At 39.7% G+C, this 24,369-nt stretch overlaps 1 protein-coding gene across 2 annotated transcripts in view; it reads right to left on the bottom strand.

Annotated features, from left to right (window-relative positions):
• Positions 1 to 24,369, bottom strand: part of SYN2 (synapsin II) — a 207,590-nt gene that overhangs the window by 49,119 nt on the left and 134,102 nt on the right. For both annotated transcript variants that reach the window (XM_058437271.1, XM_032149736.2), the window contains 2 exons: positions 2,050 to 2,107; positions 800 to 891 (listed from right to left, as the gene is read on the bottom strand). In XM_058437271.1, the coding sequence (XP_058293254.1) occupies positions 800 to 891; positions 2,050 to 2,107 (150 nt within the window). The remainder of the gene's footprint in view (positions 1 to 799; positions 892 to 2,049; positions 2,108 to 24,369) is intronic.

Here is a 24,369-nt window from a genome sequence, read left to right as displayed (position 1 = left end):
AGACTCTTCTTGGAACAAGACTGATGTCTGAAAACCTGAAGCCATACTGAGCTCCTGGGAAGAATAACACTTGTTGAAACCATTTCCTGCCGCCCCCTCTCCCCGCTCCGCCACTTTCCAATCTGGAATTCTCATTACCTCCCTCACAAAATTCTGTGAGTATGACAACATCACATCTATGAGGCATCCAGCATACCACCTGGCATGTAAGTGCTCAATAATTGCTAATTTTCTTCCACCCACCATGTCTCTTCCAGCCATAGGTTTTTCTATCAGACTTAGGAGTTCCCAGGAATGAGGAATATAGAAAGAATACAGGATGGAGAGTCAAGTGATCTCACATAGAAGACAGGGCTCTGCCACAACTCACTAGGGGAATCTAAGCAAATCAATGTAAAATGGAAGGCTGAACTACATCAGACATTTTCAAGTCTGTTTGTTTGTTTTAAAGCAATGGAACTCTGTTTTCTAAGGGAAATGTATGCAGGATAAAAGCACAGAGCTGCACTGGCTGAAGGGGCTGGGGGAAACAATCCTATAAGGAATCCAGTTATCTCTAAGTGAGCTCTGAGTCTGTGAAGCTTAAGGCTGCTTTCTCTACCACTGGACTAAGCTCAGCAAGAAGCTGGCTTTCTCTGCCTGTTCTACTATTTCTGCACAACACACATCATTAAGTTCTGTATACCATACACGGCACTGCTATCTCACTCCAACACCTGACTTAGAAACCACCTCTTTGAGCCAGAGGTAGTAACTCTGGAGACAGTCACAATGATCCTGAGGACAGAAAGACCCTTACCGGACAACCTTTGTGCCATTCCGGAGAACCTGCATATCCACAGCATAGGTGCCATCTGCATGAGCCACCAGGTTGAGTTCTGAAAATTCTGCCTGGAAAATAATAATAGGGGAATAAGTTCACAATCCTGACTTCACCAAGTCCTCTACATAGCAGCAGCAACATCCCTACCAGTTTTCGAAACATGTTCACATACTAAGTTAGTCTAATTCTCATAGCAACACTGTGATGAAGGTGGGACAGAGATAATTATCCCCATGTACCAAAGGAGGAAATTGAGGCTCAGAGCAGCTAAGTAACTCTTCAGGACAAATAAAACTTATCATTGGCAGAGAAAGGAGCAAAACTCAGGTCCTCTAACTCCCAGCCCAGCATCCTTTGTGCTGCCTCTCTACAGAGTGAGAATGTGGACTGAGACAAATGTCTTTTTATCAGTTTCAACATAAAAGCACTAGGTCTAAATTTAGGCAACTAGGTTTTAGTTCTGCTTTCCCCCTACCTAGCTGCATAAAACATTAAGCAAGTTACTTGTCCTCTCTGGGTTTCCGTTTTCCTGATCTATAAAATGGGAATAATTTTTATCAATCTTGCCTATGTAACAAGTTGTTTGAAGACAGTCAGTAAATCATAACACACTGTATAATGAATGATGAGAAACTTCTTTTATCACATAGGAAATACATGCATTGTTGAAACTGAACATCCTCCTCTTCCCCAAATGGACCCAATCACTATTTATTATGAAGCAAAGGATGGAGGAAAAAAAAAATTGGACTTGCAGTGCTTCACTGTATTAAAACAAGGAAGTGTTCTTTTCTAAGTTTCCTCTAAAGTATAGCCTCAGGCCCAAAGGAGCCATCACTCGGGGCAGCATACCTGAATGGCAGACATGTGCCTACCGAGAAATATCTTGCCACCAACAATACGGAGGTAACACGCAACATTCTGGGAAGACATTCATCTAAGGTTTTCCTCAGTCTGGGAACCTTACACTGCAAGAGGGTCCTAAGAACCAAACTGCTTGCTCATCTACAGACACTAGAGCCATAAAAAGGAATCAGAGAAATGAAAAGATGCAGACTCCAGGACCATGCCTCACAGAGAGAAAGGTCAGGAGAGAAAGGAGATGCAGAGTCCAGAACCCAATGATGGACACAGTATTCCATTCAGCAGAACGAGATGGTTCACTCTGGCATGCCAAGAAGAAACTGTGATTATGTGGATGCAGCTCTGGGCTTCAGGCTGATTACCTGTTCCACCTTGATATCATAATCTCCAAGGACTTTTTTGCCCCGAAAGCACTTGGCCCTGGAGAAAAGAATAAACCCACACAAATTAGTTCTGTGCAAGTATTTAAAGTCAGACATTTACTATTACAAAGAAGAGGACCACAGCAGACAGATCTCCAGAATGAGGGTCAAGAGACCTGGATTCTGATCCACATTCTGCTATGAGATCACCACAAGACAAACCATTTCCTCTCTTTTAACCTCAATTTACCCATCTATAAAATAATCCAAAACATCCTTTCATTATCAGGTTTTGTTATAATAATCTCTGGTCTTTTGGCTATGAAACGCATCTAGAAATAGGAATTTCCCCATTTTATTCTTAGTAAAGGCTAGATCAGCTTTATACATCTCTGTAGTTTCCTTATTTTCCTTGATCCTTCATTTTACTATGGTTTTCTATTTGGTATCCACCCTTGGATTTTTAGTTTTTAAAGAAACTGTTATTATCACTTTACTTCTTCATACCCATACAAAGAGGACCCAAGGCAACTAGTAATTTAATAATATAACCAACAAAATAAGGATTAAAGAACAATCAATGAATGAGAGGAAATTAATTAGACCAAAATAGAAGGTAGCGGGAAAAGACTGAGGGAAGCCATTGCATTTGAACACAAAACTTAGCCCACATTTCTGAGCAGTCAAGAAAATGGGTCAAGGTGAGTTACACAGTACATAGTATCTTCCCAGTTTGTCACAGATCTAGAGAAACCTCATATTAATGCATTAATTAATCCCTTAAAAGCAGATATTTTTATGCTTATATTTATATTAATTCCTACTTTGCTTCTAACCTGCCCTCCCCACATTAGATTTCCTTATCTGTCCTTTTAGGCTGGTTCTCCATTTGTCAAAAGGGCCTTTCCATACTCCACCTGTTAGGTAAGTTGAGCTTGCTTTTCCAGTGCTTGAAATTTCCAACTGTAATATTTCATTGGAGATTTTTTGGGAGTTTGTCCCCAAAATGAAGGAATAAACCAATATTTATTGGGCATCATGTTCTAGGAATTACATGCAAGTTGTTTTCAAGAACATCTCATTTAGTCCTAACAACATATAAGATACAGAGAAAGAGCTTCATTTCAGAGACAAGGAAACCAAGATTCAGAATTGAAAATGCTGTATTCAAGGCCCTATAGCAAGTTAGTGGCAGAGCCAGTATTCACAGCCAAGTCCGTGGCACTCTGAGCCCACTACCCTTCACACTGCAGGCACTGTCTCCCCCTGGTGATCTATTCTCTCCATCTCTGCTCACACCACTACAAAAACGGACTTGCCCTGTGTGTGCCGCATTGCATTTGTTCCCATTTTCCTTCTTCCACTCACAAGGGACTTAACGATGTGAGCATTAGTCCCACTACAAATACTTCCTACCCTGGTTCCTGTCAACTACCCGGGACGAGGCCAGGCTGTTTCCTTTTCTCTATGGGTTCTGGAACACCCCGTTCTAGGAAGTTGTCATTTGTCCTATCCAAGTCCCTGGCCACCCTCAAATTGCTCCTCTGAGGCACTCAGCCATCCTGGAGCTGGACCACTTAAGTCCACCCCCCACCTCTGCCCCAATTTCTTATTAAGCTTCACACCAGCTTGTTTCCAGGACCCTGATCAATATTCACAGCTCAGCGAGCCCCTCAGGCAGGGGTGCTATAGTATATTCCCTTTCTTTGGCTACTATTCCATTTTATTTACAGGTTTAACTAATAGAGTCTAGTATGGCACTATCACTTCTCTGCAGACCTTGGACTCTGCAGGTTTTTGTCCATGACTATAAAAAGGAGGAACTGGAGTGAATGACCTGTGAGATCCCTTTCTTTCATTGGTGAGGTATGTCTACTTTGTTATCAGCAATGCTTTTCTGATGCTTCCTCCTATTTTCCTGTCTCAAAATAGCTCTCCTTCTGTGAGGTAAATCTCAGAGACATTAACAATAACCTTGCATTTCGTATGATGCCTTGCATTTGCAAAGCATGTTCCTTGCCCTAGTTGTTCCTCACAACTCTGTGAAGGAGCCAGGAGAGATAATGTGGTCCGTTTGGCTGATGGGGAAACTGAAGTCCAGGACAATTAAATAACATGCCCAAATCAGAAAGAAAAGTTCATGGGAGTTAAGGCTAGAACTAAGAGTTTACATCGAGGTGCTTACATGCTGCCAAGTTTCTTAATTCACTCATTTATTTTGTGAGTTTTGAACACTGATATTGAAGTATATTTATAGATTCTGGCTGGGTTTATCTGCCACTTCCTGCACCTGCCCATTGACCAAGTTGGCTAATGAACTGTTTTCATGCCTTCCCTCCACCCCCACCTCTCTAGCTATCCTAATGCCTTTTCCTTAAGGTAATTTGTCCTGTTGGAAATCTTAGTGTGTGTTTCCTGGCCCAGGGTCACTGACCTCTCTTGGCTGAGCCACAACCTTATAGAAAAGGAGCCAAGATGGCCGGCAGATGGGGCACAGAGCCCTCTTCTGGAGAGTGAGCATATTCTTGCAGCTCCAGGCTCTTGGACATTTTGATTCTAGGTATTTTCATGAAAAATTGTATAACTTGCTAGCAAATGATAGAAGTATTTCCTGATACTAAAAGAACACTAGTACAGGGCAGTGTGCTAGAATCCAGAGGATGGGCTCTGGAATCACAATCTGGGGTGTGAATTCTAGCTGTACCCTTTCCTGGTTGTTTGACCTTAGGGAGGCTTAAATTTTGTAAAAATAGTATATCATGTGGTTAAACCAATCAATCTATCTTTAAAATTATATAACAGGATAAAACAAAAAGTAAAATATTCTTTTTTCCCATTCCTCTCTTATCACATATACTTCCCATTATCAATTATAAGCATATACTGCCAGTGGAGGGGAAAAAATGTGTGGATATACCCATATACATATATGCTTCAAACACATACATATGGCATGCTACATAAATTTTTTAAACTTTTGTTTTTTGCACTTAAAAATATATCTTAGTGATATGCTTTCAGCACATATTGATGAGCCTCTTCCTTTTTAATAGTTTCATGAAATTCCATTTGAAGGACATATAGTATTTATTGGTAAGCATTTATTGGTATTGGCATTACATGTTGGTGAGCACATTAGATTTCTAGTTTCTTGTTTTTGCTATTACAAACAGTGCTACAATGGCTTACATTTAAAAATATATCCATAGGATAAATAATTTGTGACAGAAGTGCTGGTACAAGGAACAGACACAGTTATGGTTTTTACTGATATTCCCAAACTGTCCCCCACCCAAGAAAAAGGTAACACTCTTACCAGCATTTGAAAGTTTGGGAAAACTACTCTACTTCCCTTAGTTTTCCCACACAGTCCCTTGCATAAGATAGGAACAGATAAGATGCCCAGTACGGACTTTTTTTTTTTTTTTTTTTGAGACAGGATCTTGCTCTGCTGAGCAGGCTACAGTGCAGTGGTGCAATCATAGCTCACTGTAGCCTCGACCGCCTGAGCTCCAGTGATCTTCCTGCCTCAGCCTCCAGAGTAGCTGGAACTACAGGCACATGCCACCATGCCAGGCTAATTTTAAAATTTTTTTGTGTGCAGACAAGGTTTCACTATGTTGCCCAGGCTGTTCTTGAACTCCTGGGCTCAAGCAATCCTCCTGCCTTGGACTCTGAAAGTGCTGGGATGATAGGAGTGAGCCACCATGCCCCACCAATATGAATTTTCTGATTGGCAGTCTTGTCACATAAATCTAAATTCATCCCCTTGTGCTCAATCCTAAACAGAACCCAAGATGTACATCCTTGAAACACAGACTAAAAATATCTGTAGTGCCTGTGTTGTCAATTTCCCCCTATTGTAACATTTTTCTTAACAAGCCTAGCAGCTGAGGATCTATGTAAGTTTAATGGCTTGCAGCTTCCTTGATGGACCAGGTAATGAACCATCTCCCCTTATTGCTAAAATGAGCAAGAGCTTCTAGATTTAACTCTTGTTACTCAAGGAAGTGAATACCTTCATCAATTCCCATCCACTGAACAACTAGGGCTTGTGAGGCTGAGGAATATGATTTCAGAGACTTCTCTCCTAACGCCCCCACGAAACTTGGCCCAACCCAGGCAAGCCTAGCTTAAATACACCCTCTTTCATGCATGGGATAATGGAGAAAGAGTTCTAGAAATAGGAGCCAGGGAAGCTGAGTTCAGGCCTACTTCTACCACTTTCCAGCTGTGTGACTTTGGGCAAATAATGCCTCTCTGAGTCTTAGTTGTGGCATTTATAAAATAGGGCTAATAGTGATCTTAATAGTGAACACTTGTGACGTACTAGGCACTATTCTAAGTGTTTTATGTATTTTACCTCATTTAATAATGTTTGGCTCACAGGTGGTTGTGAAGATTTAATGAAATCAGATGATATGAAGTTTTGGAAATGCTGAAATTTATGCAAATATGAAGCACTGTTAGCAAAAAGCAGCAAACATTTATGCTGTTTTAATATGACTACAGCCAACATGGCTTCTTCCTTTTCTGAACTTTCATCACATTTATTGTCTGCTCATGCTATTTGGCTCATAGCATCATCATCTGATACTACCTTTCAAAGTCGGTTGTCTAATAATCAGACACTGCTCCCCCATCTACGCCTCAGACCACTAGATTATGTAACAATGCTTCAGAGCGGGGATGATCCATATGTGAGTCTTGGATTTTTCAGAAAATTTTTGTTTTTAAATACTGATTATGTCTTATTGTTTGATTATATGCTCTAGGTCATTATATGCTCTAGGCCTGTACAAATATAATCATTATATCCATAAATTTCCAAATCCTTCACAGAGCTGTGACTTAGTGGCCTCACAATCAGGACTTGCTTATTGACTGGGATGTTAGGAGTGGTGGTTTGGGCTGGACCACTGGAGAAAACCAGAAGAGAGCACCCTCAAGACAGAGCCTATTTCTGCAGGCCCTGCCATCTTCTTCTCACATGTGTCAGTCCTAAGGGTCAAATTCTTTCCTTCCTCTCCTTCTCCACATGAAAATCTGTTTTCAATCTCTGTCTATATTGGAGCTAATGGACCTGAAACAGCCTAGAGTATAAATCCTCCCAAGATGACTGGAATTTGCATAAGGATCAAATCTCAGGCTAGAAGATGACAGCACTAAAGATGGATTCACATACTCCAGAAGGCATTTAGGGAGGAAAAGACTTTCCCAGAGCTCTGGAAATAGTCCAGCACCTAGTAAATATCTAGCACTGGTCTAGACATTTACCTTTAACAAGGTGCTAGTTTCTGGCTCTTACTGACTCTGACTCAGGCCTTGTTCTTTCAACCAAACATCTGAAGGCTTCAAGAAGTTAGAAAATAAACTAGAAATAGTAGGAGATTGCTATTTCCCCACCTAAACTGTTAGGGTAAAAATCATGCCTGCCTGTCCTGGTGCAAGTTTGTGAGCGCCTGCCGCCACCCACTGGCAAGATGAGTACTGCAGCTAATTGCAGTCGCAGCTCACCACTCACTGCACTGGCTGAACAGCCACAGACTACTGGCACAGGGGTATCCCTCCAGCTGCTTATTTGCTGCTCTGAAAAACCATACCCGAATATTAACTGTCTCTTCTAACAAGTATGCATCCACTTCCCTCCCTCAAAGAAGCTGGATAGCTGGCTTTTGCAACCTGTAGAAAGAAACGCCGTGGTTTGTCAGTAAATTCAGCAAAAATTTACTGAGCACCCAGTGGTAGATGCTGGAACTATAAAAATTGGCAAACATTAGTGGTCACAAAGTACAGAAAGCACAGTCTACAAAAGGACACCAATATCTATATGGGGGTCACTGCTAAGTTCCCGCTCAACTCTTCAGATTTACATCTAGCACTCACATTTCTACCTTTTAATCTTTTCCTTTAAAAAAAAATTTAAGCACACAACTAAAACAATAATAAAAGTTTCATATAGTCCAGGAGGATGTACAGTGGAAAGAAAGTTTCCTCTACCTCATATGTCAGTGGAGAGACAGAAACAAAAATAAAAGATTATAATTAAGGGTATCAACTGTAGCAGACATACAAGCACAGCATTATGGGAACCCAAAGGAGGGAGCCATTCTCCCTGCCTGGAGAAGTCTAGGAATGCTCTAAAGAGACTGAACTGAGTCTTAAAGAATGAGTAGGAATTAGCCACATAGGAAGGAGGATGCAGAATTGAAACGTAAGGGCACAGGCACAGAAGCTTGGGTGAGGCTCTGGGCACTACAGGGGCCCAGCACACTGCTGGCTGAACAGTGAAGACCGGAGGTTCCTAAGGCAGGGAAGAGGCAGAGCAAAGGGCTTTAAATGTCAGGTGGAGTCTCTGGGACTTGAGGGCTAGTCTCCAAACGATTTTTTACAAGTTTTCACTGCAGAAATATCTGCAATCATCATCAACATTTTACCAATCTTTTTCATCTATTACCCTCACTGTTTTTGTTTGTTGGGACTATGGTTTGAGTATTTTAAAGTAAGTCCCAAATATGTCATTTATCCTGTCAATTTTTAAGCATTCTGTTAATGATTCTTATTTTTATGATTTTTATGACGGCATAAAAAAAAAGAATGCCAATTTAAGATGGCATTCTTATTTTTATGATTTTTATGATGGCAAAAGAGACATAATAATATTTTCCATTTTAACCACTTTTACGTATACACCTCAGCGGTATTCACAATGTCGTGCAACCACCACCACTATCTATTTTTCAAAACTTTTTCATCATCCCAAACAAAAACTCTGTAGTCAATAAGCAATAAGTGCCCATTCCCCTCTCCCCTCAGTCCCAGGTAACCTCTAATCTACTTCGTCTGTATTAATTTGCCGATATTCTAGGATAATGACTTTTTAAATATAAGTGCCATGCCATTGTCTCACCAAACAAAATTAATTTTATTAACGTATTTACTGAGTCTGTATTCAAGTTTTCCCAACCGTCTCAGAAAATACTGAAAGATTTTAAGCAGAGAGATCATATAGTCAAATATGCCTAAGATCTGAGAGACTGCTTTCTCTGGAATGTGGAGAAGACTAAAGGGAATGAACCAGTGCTTAAGATCATTTCAGAAGCCAGTATAGTAACTAGACTTCAGAATTTTCTATTTTACTGGCACTTGGCAAACCAATACCTATTGCGCAGCACTCACCTGACAATTCAATTAATCACTTGATTGATTAGGTCTAGGAGCTTAGTAGCTAGCTGGGAAATGACAGCGACATTTAAAACATCAGGTTTAATGAAATGACATAACACTTTGTAGAACTCCCACTGTAGATGTTCTGGAACAGAGACATAAATAAGACCTCAAATAGTCAGGCTTTACATTGAAGGGGTTCTCAATTCAAATTTGGACTTGTTATCTAATTTATGGACCATAAACCTTTCAGTACCTGGAGAAATTGCTGTTATGGATCATTGGTTTGGTTCAGAATAAGAAACAAAGAATAGGAAGACATGAATACTTTCCCAGATAAAGGCAACATTCTGTGGCTGGTCTTTGATATTAACTCACTGACTAAATTGTTATATCAAATGCTCTGCAAGTAAGGCACTTCTGAGATAGAGAGCAAGCTGCATGGTGTCTTAGTTAACATTCATATAAATGATCTGGAAGAGAGTGCATGGGGAAATTGCCAAGGTTGCAGATGGCATTCAGCTCTTCCAGGGATTAAAATGCCAAGATGATTAGGGGTAAACTGAAAGAAGATGTGGATGTGGGCAGAAAAGTGGCAGAGGAGTTTTAATGTGACTAAGTGTAAGAAAACACATTCAGGGGAAATAATCTTATCAGAGGATCATGAACTGGAATGCTCAACTACAATCCGGTAAAGGAACTTGGAATGACAGAAAATTGTTTCCTGAAGAGTCCTGTGAGCTGTAACAGGCAAAAACCAAAAAGATAGAGTGAAAGGTGAAAAAATGTTAGTTATCACTAGAAAGCTTATGGAAACCCAACATAAAGGGCTACTCATGCCCTAACTCCATCTTGTACAAGCTGTAATGCTTTCCTATTTGTGCTACAGCATATTAGGTCCACTCACCTGGACACAAGTGACATGATGAAACTAGAAATGGTCCAGAGAAAAACAGAACAAAATGAAATGGCTCTGATTTTAGTAAAGCTAAAATAATGAGTCTTCTTCAGTCTGTAAAGACAAAGGCAACACACGGGTGTGGAGGAGGAGGGAAAGAAAAAACAAACACTGAGTGACCCTATACAAATCAAATCACTCATCTCAGATCACCCAAATTAATCCTCACAATATGCCTCTTACAAGAATGTCGTCTTAATGGTACTGGTTTTATAGAAAAATGAGGCTCAGATGAATTAACTGACTTGCTTTTAAAGGTAGCAGTTAGTAGGTGGCAGAGCTAGTCAAGTTAAATTCCAACTCTTTTGATGATCAAGTTTAGAGACCATATACTTCCTTAGGTGAGGATTCTGCTCTACTCATTTCGTGTTACCAAAGCCTGTCCTACTGTTTGACACATGAAATGTTTATAGAGTTACTGAACACAGCTAGATATTTGGAGATTAATATCAGAGGGCAGCTCAGTGCTATGACGTGTGCCTGCACTCCAAACTACCTGAGAGGCTGAGGCTGGAGGATCACTTGAGCCCAGGAGTTCAAGTCCAGCCTGGCCAACATGGTGAAACCCTGTCTCAAAAAAGCAGAAAGAAAAAGAAAAAAATCAGAGAGGGCAACAAGGCTCAACCTGACACAGAGTCCTAGGCTTGAAGACCTCTGTGAATGCCCACTTAGTCCTTCTCTGGAGTTTATGAAATTTCATCAGGTGATCTGTGGGAGGCTTCAACAGCCTTATGTGGCAGATGAGATCCCTTAAGAAAAGCAGCAATCCCAAAGATCTGAAAATAACTAATTTCTGTGTAAACATCCCAGCTGTGATTTCAGTTGGGAACAGCAAATCACTTTTTCTGAATAGATTTTCTGAAGATCTCTATTTTGGGGAATAATTAAATGATGCAGTATCACAAGATAACAAGATTATCAAATACAGAAAAAAAAAAAAGAATCCTGCAACTCAGGAGAACACATGACGGGAAGATTAGATGCATTTGTCTGTAATTATAGTGGAGCTACAGAACACAATGCTTTGGAGTCATGGGACAGATTTTCTTTCTATGACTGGCTTATAAAATTAAATCAGGATGATTTGATATTGGAGCAAAGTGGGTCACAGTTATCAAGTTTGCTTTGAAGAAAGAGCAGGCAAATATAATTTTGAAGATTTGGCTTTATTTTATGCCAGATATGTAAGGCTCCTAGCATCGTGAATACTGCAGGTCTACCTCCACTATATGGTCACGAATCACACCCACAGTCACTGCTGTCACCAGAGCTGCATGTTCCCATCCTTTGGTAGCAGTCTAGATACAAGGAAATGTCCTCCATGATCTGGTCTCACCCTTCTGTTTGCAACTAATATCTCTTAAGTCTGCTTCAGTGTCTCCATAGGAATTAGAAAAAGGCACCTCTTCCTCAGGATGCCTGCAGGACACACTCCTGCACCAGGGCACTTGGATCGGTGAGCAGAATGTGGGGCTGCATCCCAGCCCCTACTTGTCTCCTCAGACAGATGTCCTTGTACAGTGAACAACCTGCATAAGCATATGCAGGAGCCCTGCTCTACTCCTTCTATAATTCAGAGTTTCCCAGCTCCTGTGCCTTGGACCACTGTGAAATCACCCCCGCCATAATTCTTCAAGGTCCAAAACAAGTTCTGCCTCCTTAGGAAATTTTCCCTGACCTCCCTTCCTGCAGTAGTTTCTCCTTCTTCTGGAAGCCTAGTCTGAATGAAACCTGTTGATTTGTCACTTCAAACAGACAGTCTAGTATCATCAGCTGATTTTTAATGTGTCTCTTTTCTCCTCTGTATCAGAAGCCCCCTGATAGTGCATACTGTGTCTTATACATCCTTCCTATTCTCCAACAACTCAACCTCACACTCACCACTGCCTTATACAAAGCACACCTATGACAGTTAATGTGTTAACTTGATTAGGCCACAGGTGCCCAGATATTTGTTTAAACATTATTTCTAAATGTGTTTGTGAGGGTGTTGCTGGATGAGATTAACATTTGAATGGGTAGACTGAGTCAAGCAGATTGCCCTACCCACTGAGGATGGACATCATTTAACCCACTGAAGGTCTGATTAGAACAAAAATGTGGAGTACAGGAGAATTTGTTCTTTCTCCCTGTCTTCAAGCAAGGACATAGCTTTTCTCCTGCCTTTGGACTCAAGACTGAAACTTATACCATTGGCTCTCCCAGTTCTCAGACCTTCAGACTTAGACTGGAACTATCATTAGCTCTCCTGGGTTTCCCATTTGCCCACTGCAGATCTTGGGACTTCTCAGCCTCATAACTGTGAAAGCCAATTCTTTATAACACACACATACACACACACACACACACACACACACAGAGAGAGAGAGAGAGAGAGAGACAGATGCATACACATCTCTCTGTGTATATATGTACAGACACACATATACCTAGGTATACTCACACACACACATATATATGTATACACACACCCACACACTTGGGCTGCTATATCAAAATGCCATAGACTGGCTGGCTTAAACATTTATTTCTCACAGATCTGGAGGCTAGGAAGTCCAGATCAAGGTGCCAGCAGATTCAGTTCCTGGTGAGGGCATTCTTCCTGGCTTGCAGCTGCCTTCTCTGTGTCCTCACATGTGAAGGAGAGTGAGCAAGCTCTGGTCTCTCTTCTTATGAGGACACTAACACCATCGTGGGGGCCCCACTCCCATGACTTCATCTCAACCTAATCACCTCCCAAAGGCCCCACCTCCAAATACCATCATATTAGGGGTTAGGGCTTCAACATATAAATTTGGAGGACACAAACATTCAGCCCATAACAACACTCTTAGTAAAGACCTATTTCTTGATTCCCAGCAGAGGACACCTGCCCACCTGGGACTTAAGGGAACAAGGAACCATAATACACAAAACAATATCACACAAAAATACATGATACCATATGTTTATCGGATGACAAAAACAAATAGCCATTTACATCTTCTGGCTGGGGTATACACATTCTCTGAATCAAAAAGAAGGAAGAGTGCCCTCCCTACCATGTTACACAGAAAAAAAGTTCGTCATGCCCTCTCAGAAATTTTGCATTTTCATCAACTGCTGAGTGGCACAGTGGAAAGAGTGTGAATTTTAGGGCCAGACTAATCTGGGTTTAAATCTCAGGTCCTCTACTTGCTGTCTGAACTTGGGCTCTTTTACTTCCTTGTTTCTTCATCTATAAGGTAAGGACAATACCCATTTCCAAAGTTTGTTAGAATTAAATGACTCTGCCTTTAATGTATTCCTGAAACATTATCTGTCCTCTTGGGCTTTTGTACTTCTTTCCCTCAGATTTTTGCATGTCCTGCTTCTTTTTTAATGTGTAAGTATCAGCTCACGTATTTCCCTCCTATGTTTCTACTGACTATCTGAACAAAAGTAGTTTCCTCTGTGCCCCCCTCCATCATTCTCTATATTCTCTTCATAATATTCATTATTTCTATTTTGAAATCTTTTATTATTCATTTTATTATTCTTCATTATTTCTATTTGAAATTTTTTATTATTCTTCATTTTATTATTCTTCATTATTTCTATTTTGAAATTTTTTCAACTACTTATTATCCATCTGCCCAACCAAAATGTAAGCTCCATGAGAACAGCGACCTTGTGGTGGTAGCCACTGTATCAATCTCATGCCCAGCTTTGTTACAATGCCTGGTACATGTTAGTGCCCTAATGTTTGTTGAATGAGTAAATGAGAATGTAAAGTATCAAGTGCACCACAGCCACACATTTTAGGGTTTTTTTCCCTCCTCTTTTTATGTAAAAACCACTGGGTTAAACTTTCCTGTGTGAGTTCTTTGAAATGGAGGGCATTTCAACAAAATGAATCCATTCTTTTAATGCTGGTCAGGCATTTATAAATATAGACAAATATATGTTTTTTCTAATGTATGATGGGACCATCCTCCATCTTAATGTTCTATTTTAGGTATAAGTCAACAATTACTGAAGTATTTATATATTTTATTCACATGATAATATGAAAAATTAATAAGATAATATTCCCTCAGCCTTCTGAGAGGGAAAATTTTGCTTAGAGATCTTCTACTTATTTTACTTGTGAAGAAACAGAAGCCTGAAGAGAGGGAAATTTGACAAATTCAAGATCAAACAACAGTTTGAGGCAGGCCATGTTCCCTTTCCATTCCACCATGCTGCCTCCTTAGAGCAAGAAAGGTAACTCTCCTTCAAATTGAAGAAGACTGGAATTCAACACACAGAAATCCGTAAGTGATATAACAGGATATAGAAACTGAGGACCCGATTTCCACTCAGAGTGCTTGTGAGATCAAGTATCATAAAGAATGTAAATAATCGGCTGGGCGCGGTAGCTCACACCTGTAATCCCAGCACTTGAGGAGACTGAGGCGGGAGGATTACTTGAGTCCAGGAATTCAAAACCAGCAACATAATGAGATTCTGTCTCTACAAAAAAATAAAAAATTAGTCTGGCATGGTGGCTAGTGTCTGTGGTCCCAGCTACTTAGGAGGCTGAGGTGGGAGGATTGCTTCAGCCTGGGATGTTGAGGCTGCAGTGAGCCATGTTCACACCACCGCACTCCAGCCTGGGCAACAGAGTGAGATGCTGTCTGAAAAAAAAAAATGTAAATAGCTTAGTATTATAGAAGCACAAGGGAGTTTTATTTTTATCATTTTGTTGATGGATTGATTCTGTTTGTAATACCACATCATCAGTACACAGTTCGTAGAGCAAATTGCTGCAAGGAAATAAGAGATCTCCTCACATTCTGCTTTTGTTAGCAAAGGAGACTTGATCCTCTTTTCCTGGTCCAAGTGCAAACTGACATGGCTGCCATTATCAGCCTACTCACCACCATGGCTCAGCAGAAACATCCTCATACCTCAAGGCAACAATACTTTGGATTTCCAAATCCAAACCCAGGTGGCACATTCCATTCTACAATTTTCCAACTGGTGCCAATTCAGGGGGGATATTACTCACCAGAATAGACACTAACAACTGAATTTTGGCAGGCTGGGAGAACTGGCACTGTTATGGAAGAGTCATGCCACAGGTTCCCAGATGCACTTGAGTTTAGCAACATGGAACCACACAGGCTCTGAATGGAGAAATGGACCTTAGATGCTATCCTCTCATAGGCAAAGAAACAGAGTCTTAAAGAGAGAAAGTTGACCGAGATCACACGGTGGGAAAGCTGATGTCTTCTCAACAATGTCCTTTTTGTTAGAACAAGTTGAGCCCAGAGTATAAGCTCATGCCTTAATAGAGAAATATAAAGATAGATAGTGCTGTTCTTGCTCTTTTCTCAGTGAATTTGTCCATCCTTTCAGCCACCTCTAATGATCCACTGAAATACACTTCACATTCAAAAGCTCTAAAAAGTAGTTTTAAAAACCAACTCAAACTGGTTAGCCTGAAAACCTAGTTCATTTTTACCCCTAGTGTTTGGACACATTCCTTTGAAAAGATGTTCATTATGTAGTGCTGTTGTAACGAAATATATTCTATAAACCTTTCAAAATATTGTAATTCTAATTAATTTACTCATGCAACAAAGATTCATTAGATTAGGCACCTATTATTTGTTCACCTATATGAAAGGCACTTGGTAGGGGGAAGGGGAAGGAAAGACTTTACCCTGCTCTAAAACAAAGAAGAATAAAAATAAATTAGTGTTCGACAGAAGTACTGTAGATTGTTATCTGAAGTACAAGTGCCAAAATTATAACTGCAATAAAATTAATATCAACTATCTATTAAGCACTAGTACCTGTGCTAACCACTTTATACACCTTATGAATTAATCTTCATAATCAATTATATATGGTAGATAGCATTATCTCCCAAATTTACAGATAACTAAGGCACAAAGAGATTAAGTAACTTGTTCAAGGTCATACAACTACTGGGTGGCAGATTCAGGATTTGAAACTAGGCAAACTGACTCCAGAGTAGATCTTATTAACCACTTCATACTACACCTAAAATATGGCATTATTCAAAAATTTGTGTACATTAGGAATCCATCTGAATTGTTTTTTCTTCATTTGGGAGAGGATTTAGCCACAGGGCTTCTAATATTTTCAGGCTCTGACAGTGTAGAAATTAAACAGTAGAATTTCAATATGTGATGTGGAAAGGGCGTTTCAAGTGACTTTAACAAAGGTAGTACAGCGTGAAAGCGAAATTCACAAATCACTGCCAAGTGGTGGTGCAGTTATAGTATAATACAGAACATACATATGGCAGACAGGAAGTGACAGGGCAACAGGGATAAGGTAGGATAAAGCCAGTTCCTTGCTTCTTGGCTTGCCAATGGCCAGGAGAGGGACTTCTGCAGATATATGAAGCAAATAATTTGGAATTTGGGGAATGATGAATCAGAAACCTTGACAGTACTCTCTAGAAGCGAGATTTCTACTTGAATACTGTTTCCCCAGTTTCCAGATTCTGTGCTTTAGAGTTTCCTAATATACAGCTAAAATCCTGAGGCCAAGAGTAGCTTTCCCCTTATGTGTAAACAATTTTGGTATATAACTATCTTCACTTGAGTGACTTAAAGACTCTAGTCTGTCTCTATCATTCATGTGTAGGAAACTTAAAACGAGATCATCATATCCTACCTCATAGCTCAATGCAAAAATCTCCTCTGTAATATTTATAATAAGGGGACATCAGAGAAATTTCTCAGTTTTTGTGTGTGTTTTGTGGGTTTTTTTTTTTTTTTCACTTTTAGACAATTGATTTTTTCAAACTGGGCTGACATTTGCCATTTTGAAGTTGCTGTTTGATTCTGGCTCTGTCCACATAAAACTGGTCTGCTTCTTTCTTGTCCATGTCCGTCCTGTCTGGGACAGTGAACAAGGCCCCTTGAGACCACTTCTTCAGGCTATACTACCCCTATTCTCTCAAACATTCCTCCTATGATAAGGTTTTCGGTCTCAGCATGAAATGAAGGCTCCTCTTTGAAAATGCTCTGCTTATGTTCTTAGTGCATGATAATTAAAACTTAATGAAATTCTTCCAGATGGTCAGATCAGACCTGAATAAAGCAGCAAGTATTGGAAGGAAGACAGCTCTGAGATTTTATTCAGTGTAGCTTTCTCTTGACAAATTACCACTTTGGGAAAACATAATGTTGGAGAAATGCAAGTCTGTTTATTTCTTCAAAGTTATAAATTTTAATCAGACCCAGCAGTATTAAATTTGTTACATCACTTCATATTATGCCTTACTGTGGAAAAAATAAACTTGGAATCCTCAGAAGCTGGCTGGGTGTGGTGGCTCACGCCTGTAGTCCCAGCACTTTGGGAGCCTGAGGTGGGCGGATCACAAGGTCAGGAGTTGAGACCACCCTGGCCAACATGGTGAAAAAGATATAAAAAATTAGCCAAGCATGGTGGCATGGGCCTGTAATCCCAGCTACTTGGGAGGCTGAGGCAGGAGAATCACTTGAACCCGGGAGGCGGAGGTTGCAGTGAGCCAAGATTGTGCCATTGCACTCCAGCCTGGGCGACAGGGTGAGACTCCATCTCAAAAAAAAAAAAAAAAAATCCTTGGCAGCTGTATACATTTCTCCAAACTTAAGTTCAGTATGTGTCATACAGCTATATTTAAAGAATATAACAAATATTTGCTTATTTGCTACTTGATCTTAATATTTTTCTATATTAATATACACTGTTGAAATTGCTTGCATATTCCTCCCCATTCCTATTCCTCTATGTCGCTTCCCCAGGGATAACTACTCTGAATTAACGTTCATTATTTCTGTATGTGTTTTTATATAGTTTTACTACATGTGTATATATCCACAGACTGAATATAGTACTGTTTTGCTTGTTTGGGGCTTAATATAAGTGATGCTATTTTATATCTGTCTGCCTACAACCTGCATTTTTCCCACTCAGTGTTATATTTCTGACATGTATTCATGGTAATATACAAAACCCTGGCCTATTTATTTTTATTATTTGAGTACATCACAATTTATATATCTGTTATGATGGACATTTAGTTTACTCTGAAATTTCTTATTGCAAATAATGCTGAGTTCATCTTTCTTGTACAGGGGTCCCTTGCACAGGTCATTTCTCTTTAGTTTTCTAGTAATTACACATTTTATTTCTATTCTTTTTGTGGTTAGCCTTAACTTCTTTTTTTTAAAAAGTACATACTTTACTTACCTAAATATAACTTTAATCAGTAGCCCTACTCTCTTCCCTAGTTTTAGTATACTTTGGGACTGGTCATTCCCCTTCTCTTTTTACTCTCCTCCTATGTCACATATTATTAGGCAATGTTTTAATTTCACCTCATTTTTATATTCCCTGAATTAGTCATTGTTTTTATTACTTTGTACAGTCAATTTTTTTCTATTTTTTGTTTTGCTTTAGATTTACCCATATGTTTACCAATATTTTTTGCTCAATTTTGATTTTTTCACGTCACTACTTCCTTTCGGATTCAATTTCCTGCTTCCTGAATATCTACTTTTTGTAGTCCTTTCAGAAGCAATCTCTGAGATGTAAACTTGTTGTCTTTTTCTCTTTTTTTCTTTGAGACAGGGTGTTGCTCTGTCTCCCAGGCTGGAGTGTAGTGGTGTGATCATGGCTCACTGCAGGCTCAACCTCCTGGGCTCAAGCGATCCTCCCACCTTAGCCTACTGAGTAGCTGGGACTACAGGCACACACCACCACACTTGGCTAATTTTTTGTATTTTTCATAGAGACGGGGCTTTGCCATGTTGCCCAGGCTGGTCTTGAACTCCTGAGATCAAGATCCATTTGCCTTGACCTCCCAAAGTGCTGGGATTACAGGCATGAGCCACTGTGCCCGGTCTAAACTTGTCTATAATTGTCTCCATCTTATGCTCGTGTGTGTGTGTGTGTGTGTGTGTGTGTGTGTGTGTGTGTGTGTGTGGTGTGTGTGTGTGTGTGTGTGTGTGTGTGTGTGTGTGTGTGTGTGTGTTTTTCTTTAGACACAGGTTCTCACTACATTGCCTAGGTTGGCCTTGAACTCCCAAGCTCAAGTGATCTTCCTGTCACAGCCTCTCAAGTGGCTAGGACTACAGTTGCATGCCACCGTACCCAGCTTTACTCTCACTCTTGAATAAAGGCTTAAGTAGAAAATTCTGGATTGTTTTGTTTTTTCCTCTCAGTTTTTGAGGACAATATTCCTTTTTCTATTTTGCCCCTGCTCTCAGTCCAGTTGTGATTCCTTGCAGGATATCTCTTTTATCTTTGGATGCTCTTAAGACCTACTTTTTATCTTTGATGCTCTGCAACTTCACTACGACATGTCTAGATCTGGCTTTATTTTTTTGGAACTTTGATGTGCTTCCCAATTGATGTCTTTTATCAGTTTTGGAAAAACTTCAACCATTACCTCTGTATATTGCCTCTTTTCCATCCTCTCTATTCTCTCCTTCTATAACTATTGCTAGATACATACTGAATCTTCTCATTGTATCCTCCATGTCTCTTTGCTTGCATGTTCTTCTCTTTGTCTCTTTGAGAGGCATCATGGGTAATTTCAGCTTTACTTTCCAGTTCACTGGCTTTCTCTTTGGCAATGTCTAATCTACTGTTTATATGGCCATTGGCAATGACTTTATTTTTTATTTCTAGAAATTCTATTTGTCATATCTGCCTTATGTTATTCATAGTATCGTATTCTTCATTTTTTTTTAAGTCTTTCTTGTTCCTACAATTTTAAATCTACTAATTTTATAGTAGAGATCCTTTTACCATTTTACAACTTTAGATTTTTTAACAGCTTAAGAGGGTTTATGTTTTCTTCTGATAAGCACTCCAAGGTATCAGTGGCTGGGCATAATTTTATATTAATTGACTTATGGGGCCTCAGATTATCCATGTAGTGTAAGTCCAAGTGAAGACAGGCTTGTAGTTATGAATTCTCAAAGGGAGCATTTTTTTCTGTCCAGCACATAGGCTGAGATGGACAACTTTCTTTTTGTCCTTCATGTACAGATGAGATTTTTTTCCTATCTGCCACTTTGCTGAGGGTCCCAGCCTCACTTGTGGGTCTCAGCTTTAACTCTGTCTTGTGAAGACTCAAATTATAATCTCCTTTTGCTGTGTTGGTATTATAATCAAAGCCCCAATGTTACCAAGACAGATATCCCAAGAGGCCTGATACAACATCTTATAGGCTTACTACTCAGTCTGCTTTTATTTTCAGCCTCGAGAGATTCTCTTAATTCTTGAAAACTCAGTGTATTTCAAAGAATGTTGTTATTTTTTGTTCAGAGTTGAGGATTTTAAAGTTTGAGTTCAAATTATTGCTGGGAAAAAAAAGAAAATTGTTCTCTTTTTTCTGAGCTTTAGACAAGAAGTTCAAAAGCATACTCCAATTCAGCAAATGTTTATTGGTCACCTACTGTGATGATTAAATTTTATGTGCAAACTTGGTTAGGCTATGGTACCCAGTTGTTTGGCCAAACATTAATCTAGATGTTGCTATGAAGATACTGTGTAGATGTGATAATATCTATAATCAGTTGACTTTAAATGAAGGAGGTTACCCTAGAAAATCTGTGTGGGTCTTGGCTAATCAGTTCAAGGCCTGAAGAGTAAAAACTGAGGTTTTGCAGAGAAGAAAGAATTCTGCCTCAAGACTGTAACACAGAAACCCAGCCTACTGCCCTGTCTTACAGATTTCAGACCCAAGTCTGCAGTAGCAGCTCTTGCCCAAGTTTCCAGCCTGTAGCCTGCCCTACAGATTTTGGACCTGCCAGCTCCCATAATCAACTGAGCCAATTCCTTAAAATAAGTCTCTATCTATTTTTCTATCTCTTTCTCTCTCCTTCCTTCCTTCCTTCATTCCTTCCTTCCTCCCTCCCTCCCTTCCTCCCTCCTCCCTGCCCTCCCCTTCCCATCCCTTCCCTTCCTTTCTCCTTCCCTTCTTTTCTTTCCTCCTTTCCTCCCTTCCTTCCTTTTCTTTCTTTCCCTCCTATTGTTTCTGTTTCACTGGAGAACACTGACTGATATATTCACTATGAATAAGGCCTTACGTGCAGCAAAACAACAAAACAAAAAAACAAGTAAAGAACAATCCCTTTCCCTGTCCTCACAGAGTCTGTAGTTTAATGGTGGACAAATAACTATACAAAATGCAGAAATAACTCAAAACATTGCAATAGCATAACAATTATTTACTCATTCATTCCACAAATATTTATTAAACATCCACTATTAGTGAGATGCTGCTAGATGCTAGAAGTAGGAAGAGGCACAGATGTTCTAGGAATGCTGTCTAGTATGAGACTTGGCTACAAACAGATAAAATATAATGTGTAAGCAGAAAGAGACAGGTACGCTCTAGGATGAGAAGAACTTAACCCAGGTTGGAGGGGTCAGAGAAGACATCCTAAAAGAAGTGATGCCTGAGCCTATCCTAAATTTAAGTAGGAGCTAGCCAGGCAAAAGTGAAGTAAAGGTTAGGAGAGGGAATTCTGGGCAAATAGCATAAGCAAAGATATGAAAGTGAGAAACACTATGGTATGTGTAAAGTTACTGTACCTAAAACATAAGGCAAGGAATGATGGCCGATGAGACTAAAAAGTTATGATACTATAACAGAGGCGGATTGCGCAAGGTTGGAAATTCAGAAAGGCTTCTTGAAGAAGGTGTCATTTAAGCTTGATTTGGAAAGATAAATAAGATTTTAACAGGTGAAGATGAGAAGGAAGGGGGAGAAAACATAGCATTCTGGGAGAAAATATAGGACACATGAAGGAGACACTGAGAAATAAAATACAGAGGTAGGTCATGGCCAGACCACAAAGAGCTCTGAATGATTGACGACTCCTAGGATAGAGGTTGAGATGTATTCCCTCAGGTAGTGGCTAGAGGCCTGTGAAAAACAGAAGCTAATGAGGAAATTGCGGTTATAAACAACTACCACCTCCAAGGGCTTGGAAGGCCCCAAAACCACACCTGGCCATGGCATTTGGCTTCCTCTGAAAGACACAGCCAGACTGGCTAAGGGACAGGAAACATCTGTGCCACCATGACCTGCCTGAATCCGCTCTCTCCCTATCCTTCTTGGCACCACAAAAACTGGGAACAGAACAAAGGCTAAGACAAGCCCTAGCCTGGGTCCTAGAGAAAAACAATAACAAGAGGGGGCCAACCTGACTTACTAGTGGGGAAGGAGAGGTAGACTCTGTCAGATCTCATCAAGGGCAATAAAATAAAAGACTCATTGTTACTGTTTCTTCCCCTTGGGAAACAAAGCTCTAAAAAGAAAACCGTGGTTAAAAAAGCACTGACCTGGAAAGGAAACCTGGGTTCTAGTCCAGATCCTGTCACTAGCTTGCTGTGTGAATTAAGCAAGGTGTTTAACTTCTCTAGGTCTCTGTTTCCCCATTTGTATTGTCGGGGATTTGAACTAGACTAGTGGTTCTCAAACCATGTTCTATGGAGCCCTGGTATCTCTGGGAACCTCCAACCTCGTTTCAACCAAAGGAGCTCCATTTTTTTTTTAAACCAGCTTTATATATAGGGTTCTGCCTAAATCTTTGTTAGAAAAAAAAACTCAGATGTTTTTTAAACTGTGAAAACCTTTGGACTTGAATCTCTAAGATACTTTCTAACTTTAGGGGTCTATGATTTTGTGGTTCCATAAGATGCTATTGAAAGCTTCTACCTTGAGATCATTGGGGTTGACACTGCATAAAAAACTCAAGGTGAAGGGAAGGTCCAGATAGAGACAGCAAAGGCAGGTACGAAGCAGAGAGGAGGAAACGAACCTGGGAAAGACATCAGGAATCAAGAAATAGGCAGCTAAGGAGCAAAGCTTCCAAATAGATCCCAAAGGCTTTCCTGACATGGGTAAAATCAGACAACCTGAAAGGTGACTAAAAGAAAGGGTTTCTGGAAAGAATTACGGAATATGGCTACATGTTTTCCTGCAAATAAAACCACAAATAACAAAAGTTGCCTGTATATGCCAAACTATAGCACTGATGCAAAAACTGTTATTAGAGAGAAAAGAGAGAAAAATAGCTGTTGGGGGGAAAAAAGAGCTGGCAAGGTATCCAGGAGAAGCTTCTTTGTTCACTTATTAACAATTTAACAAATTTCTACTAGGAGCCAAAAGCTGTGTTAGGTTGCTACGACTGCAGAAATGAATAAAACACTATCCTTATCCTTAGGGAGCACAAAATTTAGCAGAAGAGGCAGATACATAAATAAAGTGAGATGGGAAGCTCAGTTCAAAAGAGCTGAATGTTCACAGGGAAGGAAAGGCATAGTTCAGGCAGCACTAGCTGATTTCAAATAGTGGCCAGAAGAGGTTTTTTTTGTTTGTTTTGTTTTGTTTTTTTTTAACCTAACCAAGGAAGGATAGCTGACACTTAGGCAGAAAAGAAGCCTGCTTCTCTAGGGACCAAAGAAAAAGAAGATAGGCAGATCTATTAAAATAATATAGTGAGGACAGGAATGAAGGTTAGAAAGCCAGAACTGAAAAGCAGGAAAAATGGAGCTTGTGAAAGGCTGCACTTTCCAATTCTGTGGCATCAGCCACAAGTGCAAATGAGATGTGAGGGGAAACACGTGCCCAATTTCTAAGATTTGGTATGAAAAAAGAATGTAAAATATTTCATTAACAATTTGTTTTATATTGAGTACATGTTAAAATGAGAATATTATGGATACAGTGTGTTAAATAAAATACATTATTAATTTTACCTGTATCCTTTCACTTTTTTTTTTTTTTGCTTTGGCTACTACAAAACTTAAAATTTCACATTTGCAATTTGCATTACATTTTTATCAGATAGTACTGTGTTAAACTTTTGCCAAGCCCAATAAATACGGTGATGGTATAATGCTAAAACAAATATCCTTAAGATAAAATATGGACCCCTAAATTTCTTCATACTCTACCAAAATACGACTTATATGAGGTCAACAGCATTCTGGGCTACTTAACAGTCCTGAGGCACACAAAGTCTATGAAGGAGGAAGAAAAAGAAGAAAAGTTATTCTACTTTGTGCTTAAACCATAAATAGCTGTTTCATCACAAAACACGGTACTTTCAGTAAGCTTTTCCATCTCTCTGGGCCTGTTTCCTCATCTGTAAAATGGAATAAGACTTCTTTCCACATGTGTTCGTAATTTATTCATTCAGTCACGT

Source organism: Hylobates moloch, unplaced genomic scaffold, assembly GCF_009828535.3.
Source record: "Hylobates moloch isolate HMO894 unplaced genomic scaffold, HMol_V3 SCAFFOLD_4, whole genome shotgun sequence".
NCBI classification, from domain to species: domain Eukaryota; kingdom Metazoa; phylum Chordata; class Mammalia; order Primates; family Hylobatidae; genus Hylobates; species Hylobates moloch.
Note: the sequence above shows the minus strand (reverse complement) of the source record. Positions and strands in the feature narration are given on the sequence as shown.